This window comes from Zea mays, chromosome 7 (genome assembly GCF_902167145.1).
Source record: "Zea mays cultivar B73 chromosome 7, Zm-B73-REFERENCE-NAM-5.0, whole genome shotgun sequence".
Taxonomy (NCBI): Eukaryota; Viridiplantae; Streptophyta; class Magnoliopsida; order Poales; family Poaceae; genus Zea; species Zea mays.
The window spans coordinates 184622649-184646126 of record NC_050102.1 but is presented as its reverse complement, the minus strand read 5'-3'; the positions used below and the strand labels follow the sequence as shown (position 1 = coordinate 184646126).

At 42.4% G+C, this 23478-nt stretch overlaps 1 protein-coding gene and 1 pseudogene across 1 annotated transcript; both read right to left on the bottom strand.

Annotated features, from left to right (window-relative positions):
• Positions 1-11526: 11526 nt before the first annotated feature.
• Positions 11527-18254, bottom strand: LOC109941231 (probable isoaspartyl peptidase/L-asparaginase 2; annotated as a pseudogene).
• A 2699-nt stretch (positions 18255-20953) lies between these two features.
• LOC100282249 (SKP1-like protein 1B) lies at positions 20954-23012 on the bottom strand. The gene is made up of 2 exons (NM_001155161.2): positions 22569-23012; positions 20954-21307 (listed from the first exon to the last, which is right to left on the bottom strand). The coding sequence occupies exons 1-2, from the start codon at positions 22908-22910 to the stop codon at positions 21134-21136; spliced, it is 516 nt and encodes a 171-aa protein (NP_001148633.2). The 5' UTR covers positions 22911-23012; the 3' UTR covers positions 20954-21133.
• Positions 23013-23478: the final 466 nt, after the last annotated feature.

Sequence of the window (23478 nt, the reverse complement as noted above, 5' to 3'; positions counted from 1 at the left end):
CATGAGTCCTTGGTCACGGACAGTTCGGCTTCTAAGGCCGGATGGTCTGGTCTTTCACAAAACAGTTCGGACTTCAAGACCGAACATCCACCACAACGTAAAGACAGTATTACGGATGATCCGGCCCCCGAGACCGGAGAGTCCACCATCACACAAAGATCATCTGATTTCTCTGTGGGAGACATGATAGAGGAATTCAGAGATCTCGATAAACTAGGATAGGGGTTTACATCGACCGATCCTTTGGAGGAGATCGACATAGGAGATGGTAAAACTCCAAGGCCGACTTTTGTAAACAAGACCCTGGAGACCGATCCTAGAAATGAGATGATCAGTCTATTGAAGGAATATTCAAATTGTTTTGCTTGGAATTACACTGAGATGCCGGGATTAAGCCGAGAGATCGTAGAGCATCGGCTGCCCAATAAGTACGGTTTCAGACCTTTCAAGCAGAGAGCTAGAACATTTTGTCCCGATCTTTTCCCACGAATCAAGGATGAAATCCACCAGCTGCTAGAAGCTAATTTTATTAGACCGTGCAGATACGTAGAGTGGGTCTCCAATATTGTGCCGGTGGAGAAGGAGTCAGGTAAGCTTAGAGTATGCATTGATATTTGCAATTTAAATAGAGCAACTGAAAGGGAATTAGGCTTACACCTAGTCCCTAATTAATTTTGGTGGTTGAATTGCCCAACACAAATAATTGGACTAACTAGTTTGTTCTAGTGTATAAGTTATACAGGTGCTAAAGGTTCACACTTAGCCAATAAAAAGACCAAGAGTTGGGTTCAACAAAAGAGCAAAGGGCCAACCGAAGGCACCTCTGGTCTGGCACACCGGACTGTCCGGTGCACCACCGGACAGTGTCCGGTGCACCACCGGACATGTCCGGTGCACCAGAGGACTCCAACTCAAACTCGCCACCTTCGGGAATTTTCAGAGGCACTCGCGCTATAATTCACCGGACTGTCCGGTGTACACCGGACAGTGTCCGGTGCGCCAAGAAGGAGCGGCCTCAGGAACTCGCCAGCTTCGGGAATCTCCAACGGCTAGTCCGCTATAATTCACCGGACATGTCCGGTGTGCACCGGACTGTCCGGTGCAACTCCGGAGCAACGGCTATTCTGCGCCAACGGCTACCTGCGACGCAATTAATGCGCGCGCAGCGCGCGCAGAAGTCAGGCGCGCCCATACTGGCGCACCGGACAAGGAACAGTGCATGTCCGGTGTGCACCGGACATCCAGGCGGGCCCACAAGTCAGAAGCTCCAACGGTCAGAATCCAACGGCAGTGATGACGTGGCGGGGGCACCGGACATGTCCGGTGTGCACCGGACTGTCCGGTGCGCCATCGTGCAGACAGCCCCACCAACGGTCATGTTTGGTGGTTGGGGCTATAAATACCCCAACCACCCCACCATTCATTGCATCCAAGTTTTCCACTTCTCAACCACTTACAAGAGCTAGACATTCAATTCTAGACACACCAAAGAGATCAAATCCTCTCCAATTCCACAAAAGGCTTTAGTGATTAGCGAGAGAGATTTGTCGTGTTCTTTTGAGCTCTTGCGCTTGGATTGCTTCTTTTCTTTCTCACTTGCTCTTGTGATCAACACTCAATTGTAATCAAGGCAAGAGGCACCAATTGTGTGGTGGCCCTTGCGGGGAAGTTTTGTTCCCGGCTTTGATTTGAGAAGAGAAGCTCACTTGGTCCAAGGGACCGTTTGAGAGAGGGAAGGGTTGAAAGAGACCTGGCCTTTGTGGCCTCCTCAACGGGGAGTAGGTTTGCGAGAACCGAACCTCGGTAAAACAAATTCGCGTGTCACACTCTTCATTTGCTTGCGATTTCTTTTGCGCCCTCTCTCGCGGACTCGTTTATATTTCTAACGCTAACCCGGCTTGTAGTTGTGTTTATATTTGTAAATTTCAGTTTCGCCCTATTCACCCCCCCCTCTAGGCGACTATCAATTGGTATCAGAACCCGGTGCTTCATTAGAGCCTTACCGCTCGAAGTGATGTCGGGAGATCACGCCAAGAAGGAGATGGAGACTGGCGAAAAGCCCACTACAAGCCATGGGAGCACTTCATCGGAAGAGTCCTGCACCAAGAGGAAGGAGAAGAAGAAGAGCTCCTCCAACAAAGGGAAGGAGAAGAAATCTTCTTCTCACCACAAGGAGAAGAAGGAGAAATCTTCTTCTCACAAGCCGCATCGGAGTGGGGACAAGCACAAGAGAATGAGGAAAGTCGTCTATTACGAGACCGACACTTCATCAACATCCACCTCCGGCTCCGACGCGGCATCCGTCACTTCTAGACGCCAAGAGCGCAAGAAGTATAGTAAGATCCCCCTACGCTATCCTCGCATTTCCAAACATACACCTTTACTTTCCGTCCCATTAGGCAAGCCACCAACTTTTGATGGTGAAGATTACGCTAGGTGGAGTGATTTAATGCGATTTCATCTAACCTCGCTCCACAAAAGTATATGGGATGTTGTTGAGTTTGGTGCACAGGTACCGTCCGTAGGGGATGAAGACTATGATGAGGATGAGGTGGCCCAAATCGAGCACTTCAACTCTCAAGCAACAACAATACTCCTCGCCTCCTTAAGTAGAGAGGAGTATAACAAAGTTCAAGGGTTGAAGAGCGCCAAGGAGGTCTGGGATGTGCTCAAAACCGCGCACGAGGGAGATGAGCTCACAAAGATCACCAAGCGGGAAACGATCGAGGGGGAGCTCGGTCGGTTCCGGCTTCGCAAAGGGGAGGAGCCACAAAACATGTACAACCGACTCAAGACCTTGGTGAACCAAGTGCGCAACCTCGGGAGCAAGAAGTGGGATGACCACGAAGTGGTTAAGGTTATTCTAAGATCTCTCATTTTCCTTAACCCCACTCAAGTTCAATTAATTCGTGGTAATCCTAAATATACTAAAATGACCCCCGAGGAAGTTATCGGGAATTTTGTAAGTTTTGAGTGCATGATCGAAGGCTCGAGGAAGATCAACGAGCTTGATGATCCCTCCACATCCGAAGCTCAACCCGTCGCATTCAAGGCGACGGAGGAAAAGAAGGAGGATTCTACACCAAGTCGACAACCAATAGACGCCTCCAAGCTCGACAATGAGGAAATGGCGCTCGTCATCAAGAGCTTCCGCCAAATCCTCAAGCAAAGGAGAGGGAAAGACTACAAGTCCCGCTCCAAAAAGGTTTGCTACAAGTGTGGTAAGCCCGGTCACTTTATAGCTAAATGTCCATTGTCAAGTGATAGTGACAGGGGCGACGACAAGAAGGGGAAAAGAAAGGAGAAGAAGAGGTACTACAAAAGGAAAGGCGGTGATGCCCATGTTTGTCGGGAGTGGGACTCCGACGAAAGCTCAAGCGACTCCTCCGACGACGAGGACGCCGCCAACATCGCCGTCACCAAGGGACTCCTCTTCCCCAACGTCGGCCACAAGTGCCTCATGGCAAAGGACGGCAAAAAGAAGGTTAAATCTAAATCCTCCACTAGATATGAATCCTCTAGTGATGATAATGCTAGTGATGAGGAAGATAATTTGCGTACCCTTTTGCCAACCTCAACATGCAACAAAAAAAGAAACTCAATGAATTGATTAGCGCCATTCATGAAAAGGATGAACTCTTGGACACCCAAGAGGACTTCCTTATTAAAGAAAATAAGAAGCATGTTAAGGTTAAAAATGCTTATGCTCTAGAAATTGAGAAATGTGAAAAATTATCTAGTGAGCTAAGCACTTGCCATGAGACAATAGACAACCTTAAAAATGAAAATGCCAATCTATTGGCTAAGGTTGATTCTCATGTTTGTATTGTTTCAACTTCCAATCCTAGAGATAATAATGTTGATTTGCTTGTTAGGATTGAAGAATTGAACATTTCACTTGCTAGCCTTAGAAATGAAAATGAAAAATTGCTTGCTAGGGCTAAAGATTTTGATGTTTGCAATGCTACAATTTCTGACCTTAGAACTAAGAATGATATGTTACATGCTAAGGTTGTTGAATTAAAATCTTGCAAAGCCTCCACATCTATCGTTGAGCATGTATCTATTTGCACTAGATGTAGAGATGTTGATATTAATGCTATTCATGATCACATGTCTTTAATTAAACAACAAAATGATCATATAGCAAAATTAGATGCTAAAATTGCCGAGCATAACTTAGAAAATGAAAAATTTAAATTTGCTAGAAGTATGCTCTATAGTGGGAGACGCCCTGGCATCAAGGATGGCATTGGCTTCCAAAGGGGAGACAATGTCAAACTTAATGCCCCTCCTAAAAGATTGTCCAACTTTGTTAAGGGCAAGGCTCCCATGCCTCAGGATAACGAGGGTTACATTTTATACCCTGCCGGTTATCCCGAGGACAAAATTAGGAAAATTCATTCTAGGAAGTCTCACTCTGGTTCTAACCATGCTTTTATATATAAGAGTGAGACATCTAGCTCTAGGCAACCAACCCGTGCTAAGTTGCCTAAGAAGAAAATTCCTAATGCATCAAATGAACATAGTCTTTCATTTAAAACTTTTGATGCATCTTATGTGTTGACTAACAAATCCGGCAAAGTAGTTGCCAAATATGTTGAGGGCAAGCACAAGGGGTCAAAGACTTGTGTTTGGGTACCCAAAGTTCTTGTGTCTAATGCCAAAGGACCAAAACCATTTGGGTACCTAAAATCAAGAACTGAACTTGTTTTGTAGGTTTATGCATCCGGGGGCTCAAGTTGGATACTCGACAGCGGGTGCACAAACCATATGACAGGGGAGAAAAGGATGTTCTCCTCATATGAGAAAAACCAAGACCCCCAAAGAGCGATCACATTCGGGGATGGAAATCAAGGTTTGGTCAAAGGTTTGGGTAAAATTGCTATTTCACCTGACCATTCCATTTCAAATGTTTTTCTTGTTGATTCATTAGATTACAATTTGCTTTCCGTATCTCAATTATGTCAAATGGGCTACAACTGTCTATTCAATGATATAGGTGTCACTGTCTTTAGAAGAAGTGATGATTCAATAGCATTTAAGGGTGTGTTAGAGGGTCAGCTATACTTAGTAGATTTTGATAGAGCTGAACTCGACACATGCTTAATTGCTAAGACTAACATGGGTTGGCTCTGGCACCGCCGACTAGCCCATGTTGGGATGAAGAATCTTCATAAGCTTCTAAAGGGAGAGCACATTTTAGGACTAACCAATGTTCATTTTGAGAAAGACAGGATTTGTAGCGCATGCCAGGCAGGAAAGCAAGTTGGAGCCCATCATCCACACAAGAACATCATGACGACTGACAGGCCACTAGAGCTTCTACACATGGACCTATTCGGCCCGATTGCTTACATAAGCATCGGCGGGAGTAAGTACTGTCTAGTTATTGTGGATGATTATTCTCGCTTCACTTGGGTATTCTTTTTACAGGAAAAATCTCAAACCCAAGAGACCTTAAAGGGATTCTTGAGACGGGCTCAAAATGAGTTCTGCTTAAGGATCAAGAAAATTAGAAGCGACAACGGGACGAAGTTCAAGAATTCTCAAATTGAAGGCTTCCTTGAGGAGGAGGGCATCAAGCATGAGTTCTCCTCTCCCTACACGCCGCAACAAAATGGTGTAGTGGAGAGGAAGAATCGAACTCTATTGGACATGGCAAGAACCATGCTTGATGAGTACAAGACTTCGGATCGATTTTGGGCCAAGGCGGTCAACACCGCTTGCTACGCCATCAACCGGTTATATCTTCACCGAATCCTCAAGAAGACATCATATGAACTCCTAACCGGTAAAAAGCCCAACATTTCATATTTTAGAGTCTTTGGTAGCAAATGCTTTATTCTTGTTAAAAGAGGTAGAAAATCTAAATTTGCTCCTAAGACTGTAGAAGGCTTTTTACTAGGATATGACTCAAACACAAGGGCATATAGAGTCTTTAACAAGTCCACTGGACAAGTTGAAGTTTCTTGTGACGTTGTGTTTGATGAGACTAACGGCTCTCAAGTAGAGCAAGTTGATCTTGATGAGATAGGTGAAGAACAGGCTCCGTGCATCGCTCTAAGGAACATGTCCATTGGGGATGTGTGTCCTAAGGAATCCGAAGAGCCTCCGAAAGCACAAGATCAACCGTCCTCCTCCACGCAAGCATCTCCACCAACTCAAAATGAAGAAGAGGCTCAAGTTGATGAAGAAGAAGATCAATCAAATGAGCCACCTCAAGATAACGGCATAGATCAAGGGGGAGATGCAAATGATCAAGACAAGGAGGATGAAGAACAAAGACCGCCACACCCAAGAGTCCACCAAGCAATCCAACGAGATCACCCCATCGACACCATCCTCGGCGACATTCATAAGGGGGTAACCACTAGATCTCGTGTTGCACATTTTTGTAAACATTACTCGTTTGTTTCCTCTATTGAGCCACACAAGGTAGAGGAAGCACTACAAGATTCGGATTGGGTGGTGGCGATGCAAGAGGAACTCAACAACTTCACTAGGAATGAGGTATGGCATTTAGTTCCACGTCCTAATCAAAATGTTGTAGGAACCAAATGGGTCTTCCGCAACAAGCAAGATGAGCATGGTGTGGTGACAAGGAACAAAGCCCGACTTGTGGCCAAGGGATACTCCCAAGTCGAAGGTTTGGATTTCGGTGAAACCTATGCACCCGTAGCTAGGCTTGAGTCAATTCGCATATTATTAGCCTATGCTACTTACCATGGCTTTAAGCTTTATCAAATGGACGTGAAAAGTGCCTTCCTCAATGGACCGATCAAGGAAGAGGTCTATGTTGAGCAACCTCCCGGCTTTGAAGACAGTGAGTACCCTAACCATGTCTATAAGCTCTCTAAGGCGCTTTATGGTCTCAAGCAAGCCCCAAGAGCATGGTATGAATGCCTTAGAGATTTCCTTATTGCTAATGGCTTCAAAGTCGGAAAGGCCGATCCTACCTTATTCACTAAAACTCTTGGAAATGACTTGTTCGTATGCCAAATTTATGTTGATGATATTATATTTGGGTCTACTAACGAGTCTACATGTGAAGAATTTAGTAGGATCATGACACAAAAATTCGAGATGTCTATGATGGGGGAGTTGAAGTATTTTCTAGGATTTCAAGTGAAGCAACTCCAAGAGGGCACCTTCATCAGCCAAACAAAGTATACTCAAGATATTCTAAACAAGTTTGGGATGAAGGACGCCAAACCCATCAAGACACCCATGGGAACCAATGGGCATCTCGACCTCAACACGGGAGGTAAGTCCGTGGATCAAAAGGTATACCGGTCGATGATAGGTTCCTTACTCTATTTATGTGCATCTCGACCGGATATTATGCTCTCTGTATGCATGTGTGCAAGATTCCAAGCCGACCCTAAGGAAGCTCACCTTACGGCCGTAAAACGAATCTTGAGATATTTGGCTTATACTCCTAAGTTTGGGCTTTGGTATCCTAGGGGATCAACATTTGATTTGATTGGTTATTCGGATGCCGATTGGGCGGGGTGCAAAATCAATAGGAAGAGCACATCGGGGACTTGCCAGTTCTTGGGAAGATCCTTGGTGTCTTGGGCTTCAAAAAAGCAAAATTCGGTCGCTCTTTCCACCGCCGAAGCCGAGTACATTGCCGCAGGCCATTGTTGCGCGCAATTGATTTGGATGAGGCAAACCCTGCGGGACTACGGTTACAAATTAACCAAAGTCCCTTTGCTATGTGATAATGAGAGTGCAATCAAGATGGCGGATAATCCCGTCGAGCATAGCCGCACTAAACACATAGCCATTCGGTATCACTTCTTAAGGGATCACCAACAAAAGGGAGATATCGAGATTTCTTACATTAACACTAAAGATCAATTAGCCGATATCTTTACCAAGCCTCTTGATGAACAAACTTTTAACAAACTTAGGCATGAGCTCAATATTCTTGATTCGCGCAATTTCTTTTGCTAGATTGCACACATTGCTCTTCTATATACCTTTGATCATATCTCTTTCATATGCTATGACTAATGTGCTTTTCAAGTCTACTTCAAACCAAGTCATAGGTGTATTAAAAGGGAATTGGAGTCTTCGGCGAAGAAAAAGGCTTCCACTCCGTAACTCATCCCTCGCCGTCACTCCAAGAGACTCTCCATCTTTAGGGGAGAGAGCAAAAGGACTTCGTCTTTGGTATAATCTTAACTCATTTATTTATGACCAAAGGGGAAGATAGCACTTCGAGGGCTCTAATGATTCCGTTTTTGGCGATTCATGTCAAAGGGGGAGAAAGTAAGAGCCCAAAGCAAAAGGACCGCACCACCACCAAACTCAAAAACTTTGTGTTTCCAAGGATATTATCAATTGGTTTTCCTATTATGTTCAAAAGGGGGAGAAAGTAGTATTTCAAAAATGATATATCAAAACCTTCTTGAACACTAAGAGGAGGATCTCATTTAGGGGAGTTTTGTTTAAGTCAAAGGAGAAGCATTTGAAACAGGGGGAGAAAATTTCAAATTTTCAAAATGCTTTGCAAAATCTTATTCATTTACCTTTGACTATTTGCAAAAGAACTTTGAAAAGGACTTACAAAAGAGTTTGCAAAAACAAAACATGTGGTGCAAGCGTAGTCCAAAATGTTAAATAAGAAAGAAACGATCCATGCATATCTTGTAAGTATTTATATTGTCTCAATTCCAAGCAACCTTTACACTTACATTATGCAAACTAGTTCAATTATGCACTTCTATATTTGCTTTGGTTTGTGTTGGCATCAATCACCAAAAAGGGGAGATTGAAAGGGAATTAGGCTTACACCTAGTCCCTAATTAATTTTGGTGGTAGAATTGCCCAACACAAATAATTGGACTAACTAGTTTGTTCTAGTGTATAAGTTATACAGGTGCTAAAGGTTCACACTTAGCCAATAAAAAGACCAAGAGTTGGGTTCAACAAAAGAGCAAAGGGCCAACCGAAGGCACCTCTGGTCTGGCACACCGGACATGTCCGGTGCACCAGAGGACTCCAACTCAAACTCGCCACCTTCGGGAATTTTCAGAGGCACTCGCGCTATAATTCACCGGACTGTCCGGTGTACACCGGACAGTGTCCGGTGCGCCAAGAAGGAGCGGCCTCAGGAACTCGCCAGCTTCGGGAATCTCCAACGGCTAGTCCGCTATAATTCACTGGACATGTCCGGTGTGCACCGGACTGTCCGGTGCAACTCCGGAGCAACGGCTATTCTGCGCCAACGGCTACCTGCGACGCAATTAATGCGCGCGCAGCGCGCGCAGAAGTCAGGCGCGCCCATACTGGCGCACCGGACAAGGAACAGTGCATGTCCGGTGTGCACCGGACATCCAGGCGGGCCCACAAGTCAGAAGCTCCAACGGTCAGAATCCAACGGCAGTGATGACGTGGCGGGGGCACCGGACATGTCCGGTGTGCACCGGACTGTCCGGTGCGCCATCGTGCAGACAGCCCCACCAACGGTCATGTTTGGTGGTTGGGGCTATAAATACCCCAACCACCCCACCATTCATTGCATCCAAGTTTTCCACTTCTCAACCACTTACAAGAGCTAGACATTCAATTCTAGACACACCAAAGAGATCAAATCCTCTCCAATTCCACAAAAGGCTTTAGTGATTAGCGAGAGAGATTTGCCGTGTTCTTTTGAGCTCTTGCGCTTGGATTGCTTCTTTTCTTTCTCACTTGCTCTTGTGATCAACACTCAATTGTAATCAAGGCAAGAGGCACCAATTGTGTGGTGGCCCTTGCGGGGAAGTTTTGTTCCCGGCTTTGATTTGAGAAGAGAAGCTCACTCGGTCCAAGGGACCGTTTGAGAGAGGGAAGGGTTGAAAGAGACCTGGCCTTTGTGGCCTCCTCAACGGGGAGTAGGTTTGCGAGAACCGAACCTCGGTAAAACAAATCCGCGTGTCACACTCTTCATTTGCTTGCGATTTGTTTTGCGCCCTCTCTCGCGGACTCGTTTATATTTCTAACGCTAACCCGGCTTGTAGTTGTGTTTATATTTGTAAATTTCAGTTTCGCCCTATTCACCCCCCCCTCTAGGCGACTATCAGCAACTCCTAAAGATGAGTATCCCATGCCCATAGCCGACACATTAATCAATAATGCATCAGGAAATAGAATTATTAGCTTTCTTGATGGTAATGCCGGATATAATCAGATTTTTATGGTCGAAGAGGATGCGTCTAAAACGACCTTTATATGTCCAGGCTTCATTGGTTTATTTGAGTGGGTTGTCATGACATTTGGTCTAAAAATGCCGGTGCTACTTATCAGAGGGCTATGAATTTGATCTTTCACGAACTGTTGGGAAACACTGTGGTAGTCTACATTGATGATATTGTATTAAAATCGGCTGAGTTTAGTTCTCATTTAGCTGATTTGCACAAAGCCTTTGATAAGATGTGTCAGTATGGTTTGAAAATAAACCCATGTAAATGTGCTTTTGGAGTGTCGGCTGGTAAGTTTTTAGGATTTGTCATCCATGAACATGGTATAGAGATAGACCCTGACCGAATCAAGTCTATTCGGAATGTGGGACCTCCGACCTGTAAGGTCGAAGTGCAGAAGTTTCTCGGCAAGGTGAATTATTTACGAAGGTTTATTTCTAACCTAGTTGGGAAGATTTATGCCTTCACCCCTATCCTTCGGCTTAAGAATGATGCCGAATTCGCTTAGGGGTAGAGCAGCAGGAAGCATTTGATCTCATTAAAAAATACTTGTCTTCGGCTCTCGTATTAAAAGCACCACAAGCAGGAGTACCATTCCGATTATACATTGCAGCTGAAGATAAGGTCATTGGTGTTGTTCTGACACAAGAAATTGAAGGAAAGGAGCATGTGGTGACATATCTAAGTCGGAGGTTGGTGGATGCTGAAACAAGGTACACTTTTATTGAGAAGTTATGCTTATGCTTGTTTTATGCATGCACCAAGTGTAGATGTTATTTACTATCTAGTCATTGCACTGTTTTTGGTCAAGCCGATGTGATCAAGTACATGTTGCATAACCTAATTATGAGTGGTAGAATTAGTAAGTGGGCTTATGCACTCATAGAATATGACTTGGCCTATGAACCATTAAAATCTATGAGAGACCAGGTCGTAAAGGATTTTATTGTAGAACATCGGATTAATGATACTCATAAACTAGACATGTCATACCTCACTATTACTCCTTGGACTTTATATTTTGATGGATCGGTTTGCAATGAAGGGCAAGGAATTGGCATAGTACTTGTTTCACCAAGTGATGTCTCCTTCGACTTCTCTAGCCGATTGAAAACTTATTGCACTAACAATCAAGCCAAATATGAGGCCCTTTTCTTCGGCTTGGAACTTTTAAATTGTATGGGAGTAAAACATGTGAAGGCATTTGGTGATTCTCAGCTGGTCGTCCAACAGGTGTTAGAAGAATATCAATGTTTTGATGGTACTCTAAATAGTTACCTTGAAAAATGTTGGGGCATAATTCATTCTTTTGACGAATTCAGTATTCGACATATCTCTAGAGTTGAGGATCATAGAGCTAATAATTTGGCACAAGATGCATCAGGTTATCGGATAAAGCGAGGGAGATTTCACAACACTGAAAATCTGATAACCGGTGCAGGGCCAATTCCCCAGGTCGCGGACCGTCTGAGTAGAGACTCCGGACTGTCCGGAGTCACCAGGAAAGTTCTCCTAATTAATTCGGCTGATAATAAAGCCGATGCAAGTGATTGGAGAACGCTCGTAACTAATTATTTACGAAATCCCAATATTAGGACAGATAAGAACATTCAGCGTACAGCTTTTAAGTATGTTTTGATGAGTGATGAACTTTACCGCCGAACAGTCAACGACGTCCTGCTTAAGTGCTTAGGCCCAGATGATGCTATATTAGCCATGACCGAAGTACATGAAGGAATTTGTGGTACCCATCAATCAGCTCCAAAGATGAAGTGGTTGTTGCGAAGGTCTGGTTTTTATTGGCCTAACATGATAGCTGATTGTTTCAAGTACTACAAAGGATGCCAAGCGTGTCAAAAATTTGGCGACCTACAGTTGGTCCCTGCAGCCAAATTACATCCTATCATCAAGCCTTGGCCTTTCAGGGGATGGGGATTAGACTTTATAGGGGAAATTCATCCTTCATCATCAAAGGGGAATCAGTTCGTGTTAGTTGCCACTGATTACTTTACCAAATAGACTAAGTCGTTGCTCTGAAGAACATGACACACATGGAGGTAATTGAGTTCATAACTGAGCATATTATTCATAGATTCGGCATTCCCCAGACTTTAACTACAGATCAAGGAACTTCTTTTATGTCAAAAAAGGTACGTGAATTTGCTGAATTATATAGAATTAAGTTGCTTAATTCATCTCCATATTATGCTCAGGCCAATGGACAGGCCGAGTCTAGTAATAGGACATTGATTAACTTGATAAAAAAAGAAGATATCTGATAATCCCAAGCATTGGCATAAGATTTTGTCTGAAGCTTTATGGGCTTATAGAATATCTAAACATAGTGCTACTAAAGTATCTCCTTTTGAGCTTGTCTATGGGCAGGAAGCAGTGTTGCCTGTGGAAATAAGTTTGAATGCTGTCAGGTTCGCCAGACAAAATGATCTAACCGTCATTGATTATTATAATTCAATGATGGATAATATTGATGAGGTGACCGACAAGAGGGTGATAGCTTTGGGAGCAATAGAAAAGGACAAGATCATGGTAGCCAGGGCCTACAACAAGAAGGTCAAAGCAAAGTCATTTCAAGTACGAGACCTGGTGTGGAAGACTATCCTGCCTCTAAGGAATAAAGACCGGAAGTTTGGGAAATGGTCGCCAAGATGGGAGGGTCCTTATAAAGTAAAACAGGTAATGTCTGGTAACACCTATTTACTACAAACATTACAAGGTAAGGATTTACCCAAGGCTTTGAATGAGCGTTTCCTCAAACAGTACCAACCTAGTATGTGGCAAGATGCCTAAGAGAACCGATGTAATCACATCGAGTTAGTTGCTTTTGGTTTGCTCAGCTCCACCAAAAGGCAGGGGGCATATGTTGGGCACCAAATTGAGCTGCGGACGGTCCGGCCCTGAGGCCAGACGGTCCGTGGTCCGGACGGTCCGCACCTATGAGCCGGACGGTCCGCGCGTGCGCAGAACAGATTAGGGTTCTGAGTTTTGTGCTACGGTTGTTAGCTAGATTCACGAAATTAGCTCGGAAATTAGTTTGTAAAGGGTCCAGCCCCCTCCTCTATAAATAGAGAGGTATATGGCCGATTTGTAATCATCAATCGAATCAATAACACTTTTATCTCGCTTTTATTTCCTGTACAATTAGGAGTAGTTCTAGTCTAGTTCTAGTTTAGCCTCTCAATCTGTAAATTCTCCGCTTCTCTTCGACTCTACGTCGATTAGAGGAGTCTAGGTCGGCCTGCCTGAGCCTAGACAACTCCTAGGATCTCTCCTCCCCGACGGGGTCCCTCCCGGGAGAGAGATCCAGGCACCGCCTGCGACCTTCCGCTGCCCCTACGCATGCGCGGACCGTCCGGCCCTAGGGCGCGGACCGTCCAGCCATCAGGCAGGGAACCCTAGCCTCGCGCCAGGTCGTGGATCGTCCGGCCCTTGGCCGCGGACCGTACGCGCCTGACCAGAGAGCACTGCCACTGGTTCGTGTTGAGTGATTGGCGCCCCAAAAAAGGTGTCAACACCCTGACATAGTAGTCGACGACCTGCTGCAGGGGTAGGCCTTTGTACTCCATGACAGTGGCCACGTCCCACTTGAGCGTGCACGACACGGCGCACGCGCTGCATGTGTATGTGTCGAACCTGATCAACGGTGAATCCCCAATGTGCCTGAGCATCTTGCTCATCAACCGTCTATGGACATAGCCGCCGCACACCTCAACGTCTCCGATGTGTACACACTGATGGGCAACCCGTTCATCACCATGCCCGCCTTGTGTATGTTGCCGCTGTCCACGCTGTTCACGCTGCACTTGTCCATTCCTATCGGTGGGATAAGGTAGTCGAACTGCACGAGCGCGAAAAGTAGGAAAAAGAACAACCATGGTTAGTTCACTGTTGTATCTATTATTCTTTTTTGGTAAGCATACAACTGAGATAAGAAATAAAAATAGTGATGTATGGGATGAGTGAACAAGAAGAAATCAGGATGTTGCCACCTGTTGGCCTCCTTGGCGAGCTTGAGCATGCTGAAGGTAGTCGAACTGCACGAGAGCAAACAGAAGGAAAAAGGAACCATGGTTAGTTCTTTTTTGGATCGATTCTTCATTTTTTGGTAAACATACAACTAAGATAAGAAATAAATGGAATAATGTATGAGACGGGTGAACAAGAACGAACCATGATTTAATAAAATAGTTAATTGCCCCTGTGTTACCACGTTTCTATATTCACAATATTTATAATATCTATCCTTTATAGAACATACACAAATATGAGCTCCTATAGTTTCAGGATCACTCAAGTCTCCCAAGTGTACACCGGAGAAGTTTGAGAAAAGTCCCGATGATGAAGGTGGAGAGAGCTCAGATTATGCGGTACAGTGACATTGGTGGGACAAACTCCAACGTAATCAAGCTTCCTGAAGCACAAGAAGAAAAGGAAAATTAAGTCAGTGTAGTTTTATTTTCCAATCTGTACAACCACAACCATCTTAAAAAGCCTTTCTCAATAAAACTATGGGTGGTACCGTCTTACCAACAATGGTGGCAAATGTAACCAGCAAGAACACATAAAGTAATGATATATGAAGGAAGTAGCAATAGATAATATATATTTGGAAATAGCTCGGACCCGTTCGGTAGTATAGGAACAGTTCCAAGCCATGAACTGTTTCAGGCCTCGATTTAGTGCATCTGGATCTTTCGCTCTTTCTAGTCTAGAATTAATCCAATTAGAACACTTTTGCCTAGAACACTTCTTCTCCTTGTTCGGCAGCTTAGGATTGGAAAAGGTTGTTTGAGAAAAATATGAGTTACAAGCTTACAACTTCAGACATGTGATAGCCAAACCTGAATCAACCAAAAGCATGTATGAACAAATGCAAAGAACCATCTTGATAATGAACTTACAAACACAAAGAATAATCAACCAAAGGCATGTCTTACTGCTGCTTTATAAGCTTTCTCAAATTACAGTCTTGCTACCAAAATAAGAACCATACACTGTATACAACAAGAAGCTCTAGTAAATGGCAGAGTACTAGTAGTAGTTAAAACTGACTGATTGTGCCGATTCAAACACTACTCTGGGTACCTGCAGAGTAAAACAAGCACGACTAGTACAGTAGTAGCTGTCATTCTTCCCTAACCTCATAGTCAAGCCCCTCTCTGTAGATTATTCAGATAACACAATATTTATCACTCAATTGTTAAACATCGGTGTGTATAACACAATATAAAGGGGTGTGTTGAGAGCATGACACAATATTTTATAATTTATAACAAAGGACAATTACATGATTGCCCTTGATAATTGCAGTGTTGCTCCTACTCACGACTCTAACATTATTTTTATCCCTGTTTTAAGAGAGTATGTACTTAATAGATATGTATGCGACATTTGGTTAGAGACTAAAGGGGTGTTTGGTTTGAAGAATCAATTCATTCTAGATGAGATGGTGCATTATGAGTACATTTCACAAATGTGGTAGAACGAACTCATTCCTCATATTATTACTAATTATTAGTCTATAAGGAATAAAATGGTGATGAATCAACTCATTCCATTCCACAAACCAAACAATAAGGTAAGGAGTGAGAAAATGATGAACTACTTCATTACACAAGCCAAACACCCTATAAATAACAAAAATCATATACATAAGGATAGGGAACCAAAACTGGATAAGATGGCGTGGGTATTGATAGGGATATGAGATTTACCAAACCCATATTTGGATTCTCCTTCGCTTAGTTTAGGGGCAGTGTTGTTGGACCCACAAGAAGTGAAATAAAAATAGAATAACTAGATATTGTCAAGCTCACATGTCCTCCAACATCTTTAGCCTTTTGAAGGCTACAATTCACTCTTCACCCAACCACCTCTCCCATTTTTCTTGTCTTCCGTTTGGCTCGACGCAGCCACACACCAATGGATTCTTTCTTACGCTTTAGGGTCTAACTAATCTTATTTAGTTCATCTTTGTTCTTGTATATTGAATAGTAGATGCAGATCTAGTGTGTTTGTTGAGTGTGTGAAAAGAGATAGAAAGACAACCATACCATCGAGTCCAAGATGGATGCTGACCATAGTAGTGGATGGCGCCGACGTCGTCTCTAGGACTTGAGTGCATCCCTCTTGTTGAGTCTTTCCTTCTTGTATGTTAGGACCATGAGCAAGCTAACATTAATAGTCACTGATGTAAATCCGTTAGTGTCTATGGGAACCATTAGGGAAATTGCGTGTGTTTCTGGTCACTAGGGCACTAGGAGGTAGATTAGAATCGTTCTCATGTGGCATCTAGGGTTGGCATAAATGTTGGCTTTCGTGTCGATCCTACCTTGATTTTTATATCGTCTATAACTGAGGGCCACAACCATAGAAAGGTGTGTGCCCCTAATCAGGGCACGTGGTTGACCCCAAATCGGTCTCTTGACTAAGTCCAAGGACACATTTAACATTCTCCCCTTTAGTCTCAGCTTTCTTTGTTAACTTTCTATGTTCCACCCTTTGACAAATTAACACATCAAGCCCAATGTATTATAGAGACCAATTATGTGCCAGCGAACTCATCTACTACAACTTGTCTCTCTATCTCAATGTGGCCTAATCTTCTCAACCTGATGAGATGGTTGTTTAATAATGCCTCGATCTAGAATAATATGCTTTTTAAATCTCATGCCCACTATGTGCTCTTTATCCACGCTGGGTGGAAGGACTTTTGTGACTTTGTGAGTGGATGTGCTAACATCTTATGTGTTCTGATATGCTAACATCTTATAGGTTCTTATCACTACTAGCCAATAGAATATCATCTACATACAAAACTAGGAAAATGTACTTTTCATTCTTAAACTTTGCATAAATGCAATTATCTTCCTTGTTTTTTTTCAAAACTATATTTTCTTATAGTCCCATCAAACTTGAGGTACCATTATCTAGAAGTTTGCTTTAATCTATAAATGGACTTCCATAAGTGGCATCCCGTATTTTTTTCTCTTGTGATAAACCCCTTGGATTGTGCAATGCAAATATTTTCAAGCAACTCTTCATTCAATAATATTGTCTTTACATCTATTTGATGGAGTTCTAAATTATAATGTGCAACTAATGCCATTATTACCATGAATGAATCTTTAGTTAAGATAGGTGATAAGGTTTCATTGTAATCTATTCATTATTTCTGAGTGTGTTCTTTGGCTAGAAGTTTAGCTTTATATCCTTCTATACTCTCTCTAGAGTTACGAAACCCTCTTTAAAGCACATCATTCTCATCGTTCTAGGATTGCTCCAATGGTGGATCATCAAGCACAACTTCATTCTCTAGTCCTGAGGGCTCCTGTGTAACTAGCGCCAAAGGCCCAAACACCACAAAAGTTAATGTAACATACTCATTAATTATCATGCTCAATGACTCAACAATCATATCATGGATTTATTGACAGTCGAAGGAATATATGGTGAAACCTGAATAGGTACCGAGAAATATGGTTCTTTAACCATCAAAATTAGGCATACGCCCTCTTTTGCTCAAGGTTTGTTTCTCGGGGTACCATGCTCCCCTTGATCATCTCATCTCTAAGAATACTCCATGCCTTGTTTCTACAGACTTAGTATGTTTGCTCGGGTAATAAAATATAAATCATTTGGACTTCTTAGGGTAGCCAATAAAATGGTAACTTGTTGTTCTTTCATCTAATTTATCTTGTTTAGGATTAAATACTCTTGATTCAACTAGACAACCCAATTATGTAGATAGTTCAACTTGGGATTTCTCCCATTCCATAACTTAAATGGGGTTTTGAGCACTAATTTACTCGAGACTCTATTGAATATATGGATAGCACTCTTAAGACCTCCATCCACAGATCAAATAGTAGACTATAGTAACTCAACATACTTCACACCATATTCATTAAAGTGTGGTTTCACACCATATTCCATTGAGGCTCACCCAATGCTGAGTATGGGGCTACTATACCACTTTCTTGGAGGAACCCTGCAAAAGGGTCTAGTACTTGTCCATATGATGTATGACGTTTATAATACCTCCATGGTTAGATTGCACTATCTTGATCTTTAGATCATGTTATTCTCAACTTCCGCTTTAAATAATTCAAACTTATCTAAGGTTTTTTAATCTTTCTTTAGTAGGGTAAATACTGACATATCATAATTAATCATCTACGAACATTATAAAAGAATCATAATCATCTACTATTCTCATGGGAAAGGGACCACACATGTCTATGTGAATAATTTCTAGTACTCTTGAACTATGCTTGGTAGTTTTCTTAATTTTCTTTGCAATTTGACTCTTAATGAAATATAGGCAATGTTCTAAATCTGTAAAATCTAAAGAATAGAGAATCTCTTCTTCAATAAGACATTCTACCTCCCTCAAAATATGGCCAAAATGAGTGTGCCATAATTTTGATGAGGTTTCTCAATCATTTTTTATTTTGTTGTTTTTCTTATCGACAGTGGATCTATTGTTTCTGTTACATTCACAATATTATAATAAGAAAGCAAATAAAACATGGGTCACTGGATGACAAGACCCATGTTATTATTGTCAACCTGAATAATGCATTTATGGTCACCAAAGTTACAATGAATGTTCTGGCCATCTAACTTGAAAACTAAAATCAAATTTATTTTTAAGTAGGGTACAAATAACAGAATTCTAAGAAGTAGTACAAAACTCCATCTAATGAAAGAGGTAAATCTTCAATGGCTTCGACTGGTGCTTCAATTCAATCGACCACTTTAACTATTCTTAGGTCACTTGGGAGCCTTTTGACTTGTACGAAATCCCTATGAAGAGTTTGCAACATGAACAATTGCTTCTAAAAGGGAAATATGCCCTTAGGCCATTTCTAGTTGTTTTAGTGATTAAATGACCAATACACTACTGTGAACTAACTCTCTTTATATGAGCATGAGCACAGAAGTAGAGAAAGCATATTGAAGACAAGAAGTCTAAATGAGTAGAATTAGAAGGCCAAAAGTGCAACTTTAGGTAAAGCTACAAAAACATGAAAAGGAATGATACTATGTTTCTTGCACATACATGAAAAGTTGTACATACATAATACTATGTTTCTTGCACTGTTGCTTGGCGGCTAACTCTTTTGTGCAAGAAAATTGTCATTTGGACTTATTTGTGGACACACTGTAAATCCTGGAGAAAAGGAATGAAAGAGGTATGATCCCAACTCTTAGTAAATTATTTTAGTTGCTAACTATGTTTGTCTAAGTGCTAGAGAACCTCTCAAGAAGAGCTTAGAAAAGTTTGGCTCAAAAGAGTCCAACTTGGGTAAGTTTCGGACCCACCTAACGGTTAGGTGTGCACCGGATTGTCTGGTGAAGCATACGGTCGAAGATGCAGCTCTTAGGAATTTTAATTATAAAATTCACTGGACAGTGAATAGTGCACTGTCCGGTGCACCAGACATCAACTCCAACGGCTCTCTCTCTACGGGCGGGCGCCAGCCGCCAATGGCTAGCTGACGTGGCTGCTACCGAGTGGCGCATCGGACTGTCGGGTGCCACACTGGAAAAGGAAACTGACCAATCAGATCGCCGAGCGACTGTTGCTGGCCGGATATCTAGTAGCGCACCAGACTGTCCGATAAGCTTGCAGACAGGGAATTTTTTTAGCTTCCTTGTGGAGAAGGCAACGGGTCCTAGGCCTCTTGGAGCTATAAAAGGAGTGCCTAGGTTTCCTCTCCAGGTACCCAACGACCACGCTGTTCAGTGACTTATAAGAGATTTTATTGCTACGCTCTTGTCTTAACTTTTGTGTGTTGTTGTTGCTGTATTGTGTATTTGTGTTTGTGTTCTTACTCTGATTTTGGATTGTGATCATCTTGTGTAAGGCGTAAGTCACTCCAGCTTTTGGAGATTCCTTATAAGCAGGTTGAAATATAAGGGAGAATAACGTGACACTCAAGTTTGATCTTTAGATCACTTGAGAGGGGTTGAGTGCAATCCTTAACCGAAAGAGGTCACCACAACATGGAGTAGGCTTTGGCCGAACCACGTGAAAATTCGCCGTGTCCCTTGTCCACTTTACTTTACTGTGATTTTCGTCTTCCTTAGTGATTATACTTTACTTATATATTGCTCGTAGTTTAATACATATCTCAAGAGAGCAATCAAGTGAAGAGTATTTTTCTCTCTTTTTCTCATTCGAACTTGGTTTTAATTTACACTAACACCTTTTATAGACCAACTTTATATTGTTTAAAGTAAGTTTTGTAGAATCACCTATTCCACCCGTCTATCAGCTTCAGAGTCAGTCCATCAGAGGAATGATTGAATATTCCATATATAATGACTCATCTATAAAGGCACCTTAGAAAATCTAGACGTTGTCTCGTATAGTGCCTTATCTTCTTATTACAATATACAAGCATGTGTCTGGTGCTACTAGGAAGTCTGTTGATTGTTTTTAGCCGATTTTCTAATTTAAACTTATAGAAAATTTATCTTTTTTTATAACAGACAAATTTTATCTTTACCGTTGTTCTATGCTGTTTAGCACAACTTTTTCCTGTCACATGACACAGCAGTCAGCATCTTGCGGCCTCTTAGTTCAAAGCCAACTAACCAAGTAGGCCCGTAATTCCAACATAAATACATCAGGCGATACCATATCACACATCGACGGAGACGGAACAAACAAATAAAACCATAAGCAATAGCACATCAGCGAAGCGAAGCAAAGCAAAGCAACCAGTAAAACAAAATTGGGTAGGCAGAAGAACCAGCAATGTTTGAGAACCAAACCAGCCAAAATACTGGAACAGCAATATAGTCTGCTCACGACCAACCAAACCTTCGACTCATAACATCCTGAACAAGCACTTCATCTCTGGCCTGGTTATATGATATTGCTATTGTTTTGTTAGAGCTAGCCTGCAGCTTCTTCATTCAAAGGCCCACTGATTCTCCCTCCTCACTTTAGCCTCTTCCTCAGGTGTGAAGTCATTCTCGATGTCGAATGTCTCGCGTATCTCCTCTGGAGTCTTCCCCTTGATCATGTCCGCGACGGCCTGGCAGGTCAGGTCCAGCAGCCCATTGATCTCCAGGTAGTCTGCAGCCTGTGAATGCAGTAGCATGGACAGTCACAATATAATCCTACAATATATTTATTTCTTGACACTCAAAATATAATGGCCAATACAAACACCAATTCTGCCTTCAACTAACTGTACATGTGCACCAAGCATGGCAGAACCATATATATATACAACTACTCCAGCTCATCCTAAAGCATCATACAAACATTTCGGAACAATTTCAAATATCTATGGACCAAAGTACAACAATGATCATGACTAGATGGGTGTGTACTACTACTAATTACCAAGTGGACAATTCCAAATACTAGGGACCCTCAATCAACAAAAGGAGATCACAGTCTACATAAAAATCAAGAAACAATCAAATAGTAAAGAATAAACCCAACTTATCATCTATCTAATGCATCATGAATTCATGATCCAAGAAGACCAGTCTATATAAAAAAAAATTAAATTGTAAAGAATAAACCTAGCTCATCATCTATCTAATGGGCAAACAACTCTAATTACCAAGTGAACAATTTCAAATACATAGAGATCCACACAACAATGGGTGCACAATAGAGGTTTCACACATAGGATAAAATCAGACCGTATCTAAGATGATCTCTGTCTAAATCACAAACAACTGAAGTGTAAGAATAAATAAACCCAGCTCCTGATCTAATGTATGATAATCAAGAACATGCATGGTAACTTCTAGTTGTTGCAGGTAACCATAAGATATATGACAGGGCAAAACTATCTATATATGCAAACCATTCACAACATGGATGAACCATGAGAAGGCAATGGTTTCATCAAGCAGATAAATATCCTAAGCAACTAATCACTGTTTATGCCAGTCCTACAACAAATGAATTATCAATGCCTGCTACTGTATTGTGAAACAAGTATTGCATCCCCATTAAACATAGGATAGATAAGCCATCTTAAACATCAACGGACAATTTCAAATATATATCATGCGATGGACTCGATACCTATCCCAGATTCGTAAGCTAATAAAACAGCAGCACGGTATCCAGTTTCTACATGAAGCAAATTCAATTACACGAAACGGAAGTAGTTTACGCCCAGCAACTAAATTAAACAGCAGCAACACAAACACAGAATATCCTAATATTTCCAGGCAATGGCCAATCTCCGAACAAGATAGTTCTAATCTTAATCAATCAGTCAATAACTTATAACAGTTCGCACAAGCAGATTTTAACAGTTCGAGAAGAATCAGATCCAGACAACTATCGGGAGAAGATAGTAGGTGCAAGGGCCTCACCTTAATGAGCTCCAAGAGGGTGACCAGGTCAACATCGACGAACTCAGCATCAAAGGACTTGAGATCGTCCGCTGAGGCCTTGTTACTCGCAGCACTTGGCTCCGCATCACCGCCATCGGCGCGCGGCGCCGAGGCGTGCTTCCTGCAGTACGCGATGACCTTGTCGAGGATATTGGCGTTGACGTTGAAGACCGGGATGTCACTGTCGTCGCAGTCCGCCATCAGGTTCAGGATAATCAGCGATTCCCTCGCCACAGACTCCTCCACATCGAACTTCTTGAAGTCGCTGCTGACTAGCGTCCGCATCTTCTCCTTCCCCGCTGCCGCTGCTTCCGCCGCCATCGACCTGACTGCCGGATGGGCACTGCAGTTGGGGCCTTGGGTGTGTGTGGGTGGGGGGTGCTGTGACAAGAGGGAAAAAAACTACCAAGGAAACTCTAACGATGGTTGAAGGCGACGGGTGTGCCGTGTGCGTGTGTCTTTTATACTGCCACCGCTGCGGAGGGAAGGCTCTAGAAGACTACTTCCCGGGCTGGGGATGGGCTCCTCTGTTTATTCGGACGGTTTCATTTGGCGGCGGCGATGGGCCTTTTGGATTGTATAAGGTCATCTTTAGCAGGCTGTTTATTGTAAACGGCTGTGTAAAATACTGTTTTACATTGTATATTATATTATTTATAAAGTAGAGTTTAAAATATAGAGTAAGATAGAGAGTGGGATACGGTGACTGCTCGAGGTAGTCTAATTTGTCCAGTAACTCTGTCGCAAAATAAAAATCATTTTAGAGATTTATTGGATTTACACAATACTTGATGTATATGTTTTATACGTGTGTTTAGATTTATGTTCATCCATTTAAATATAGACATAAAAATTAAGAGCTAAAACAACTAATATTTTGAAACGGAGG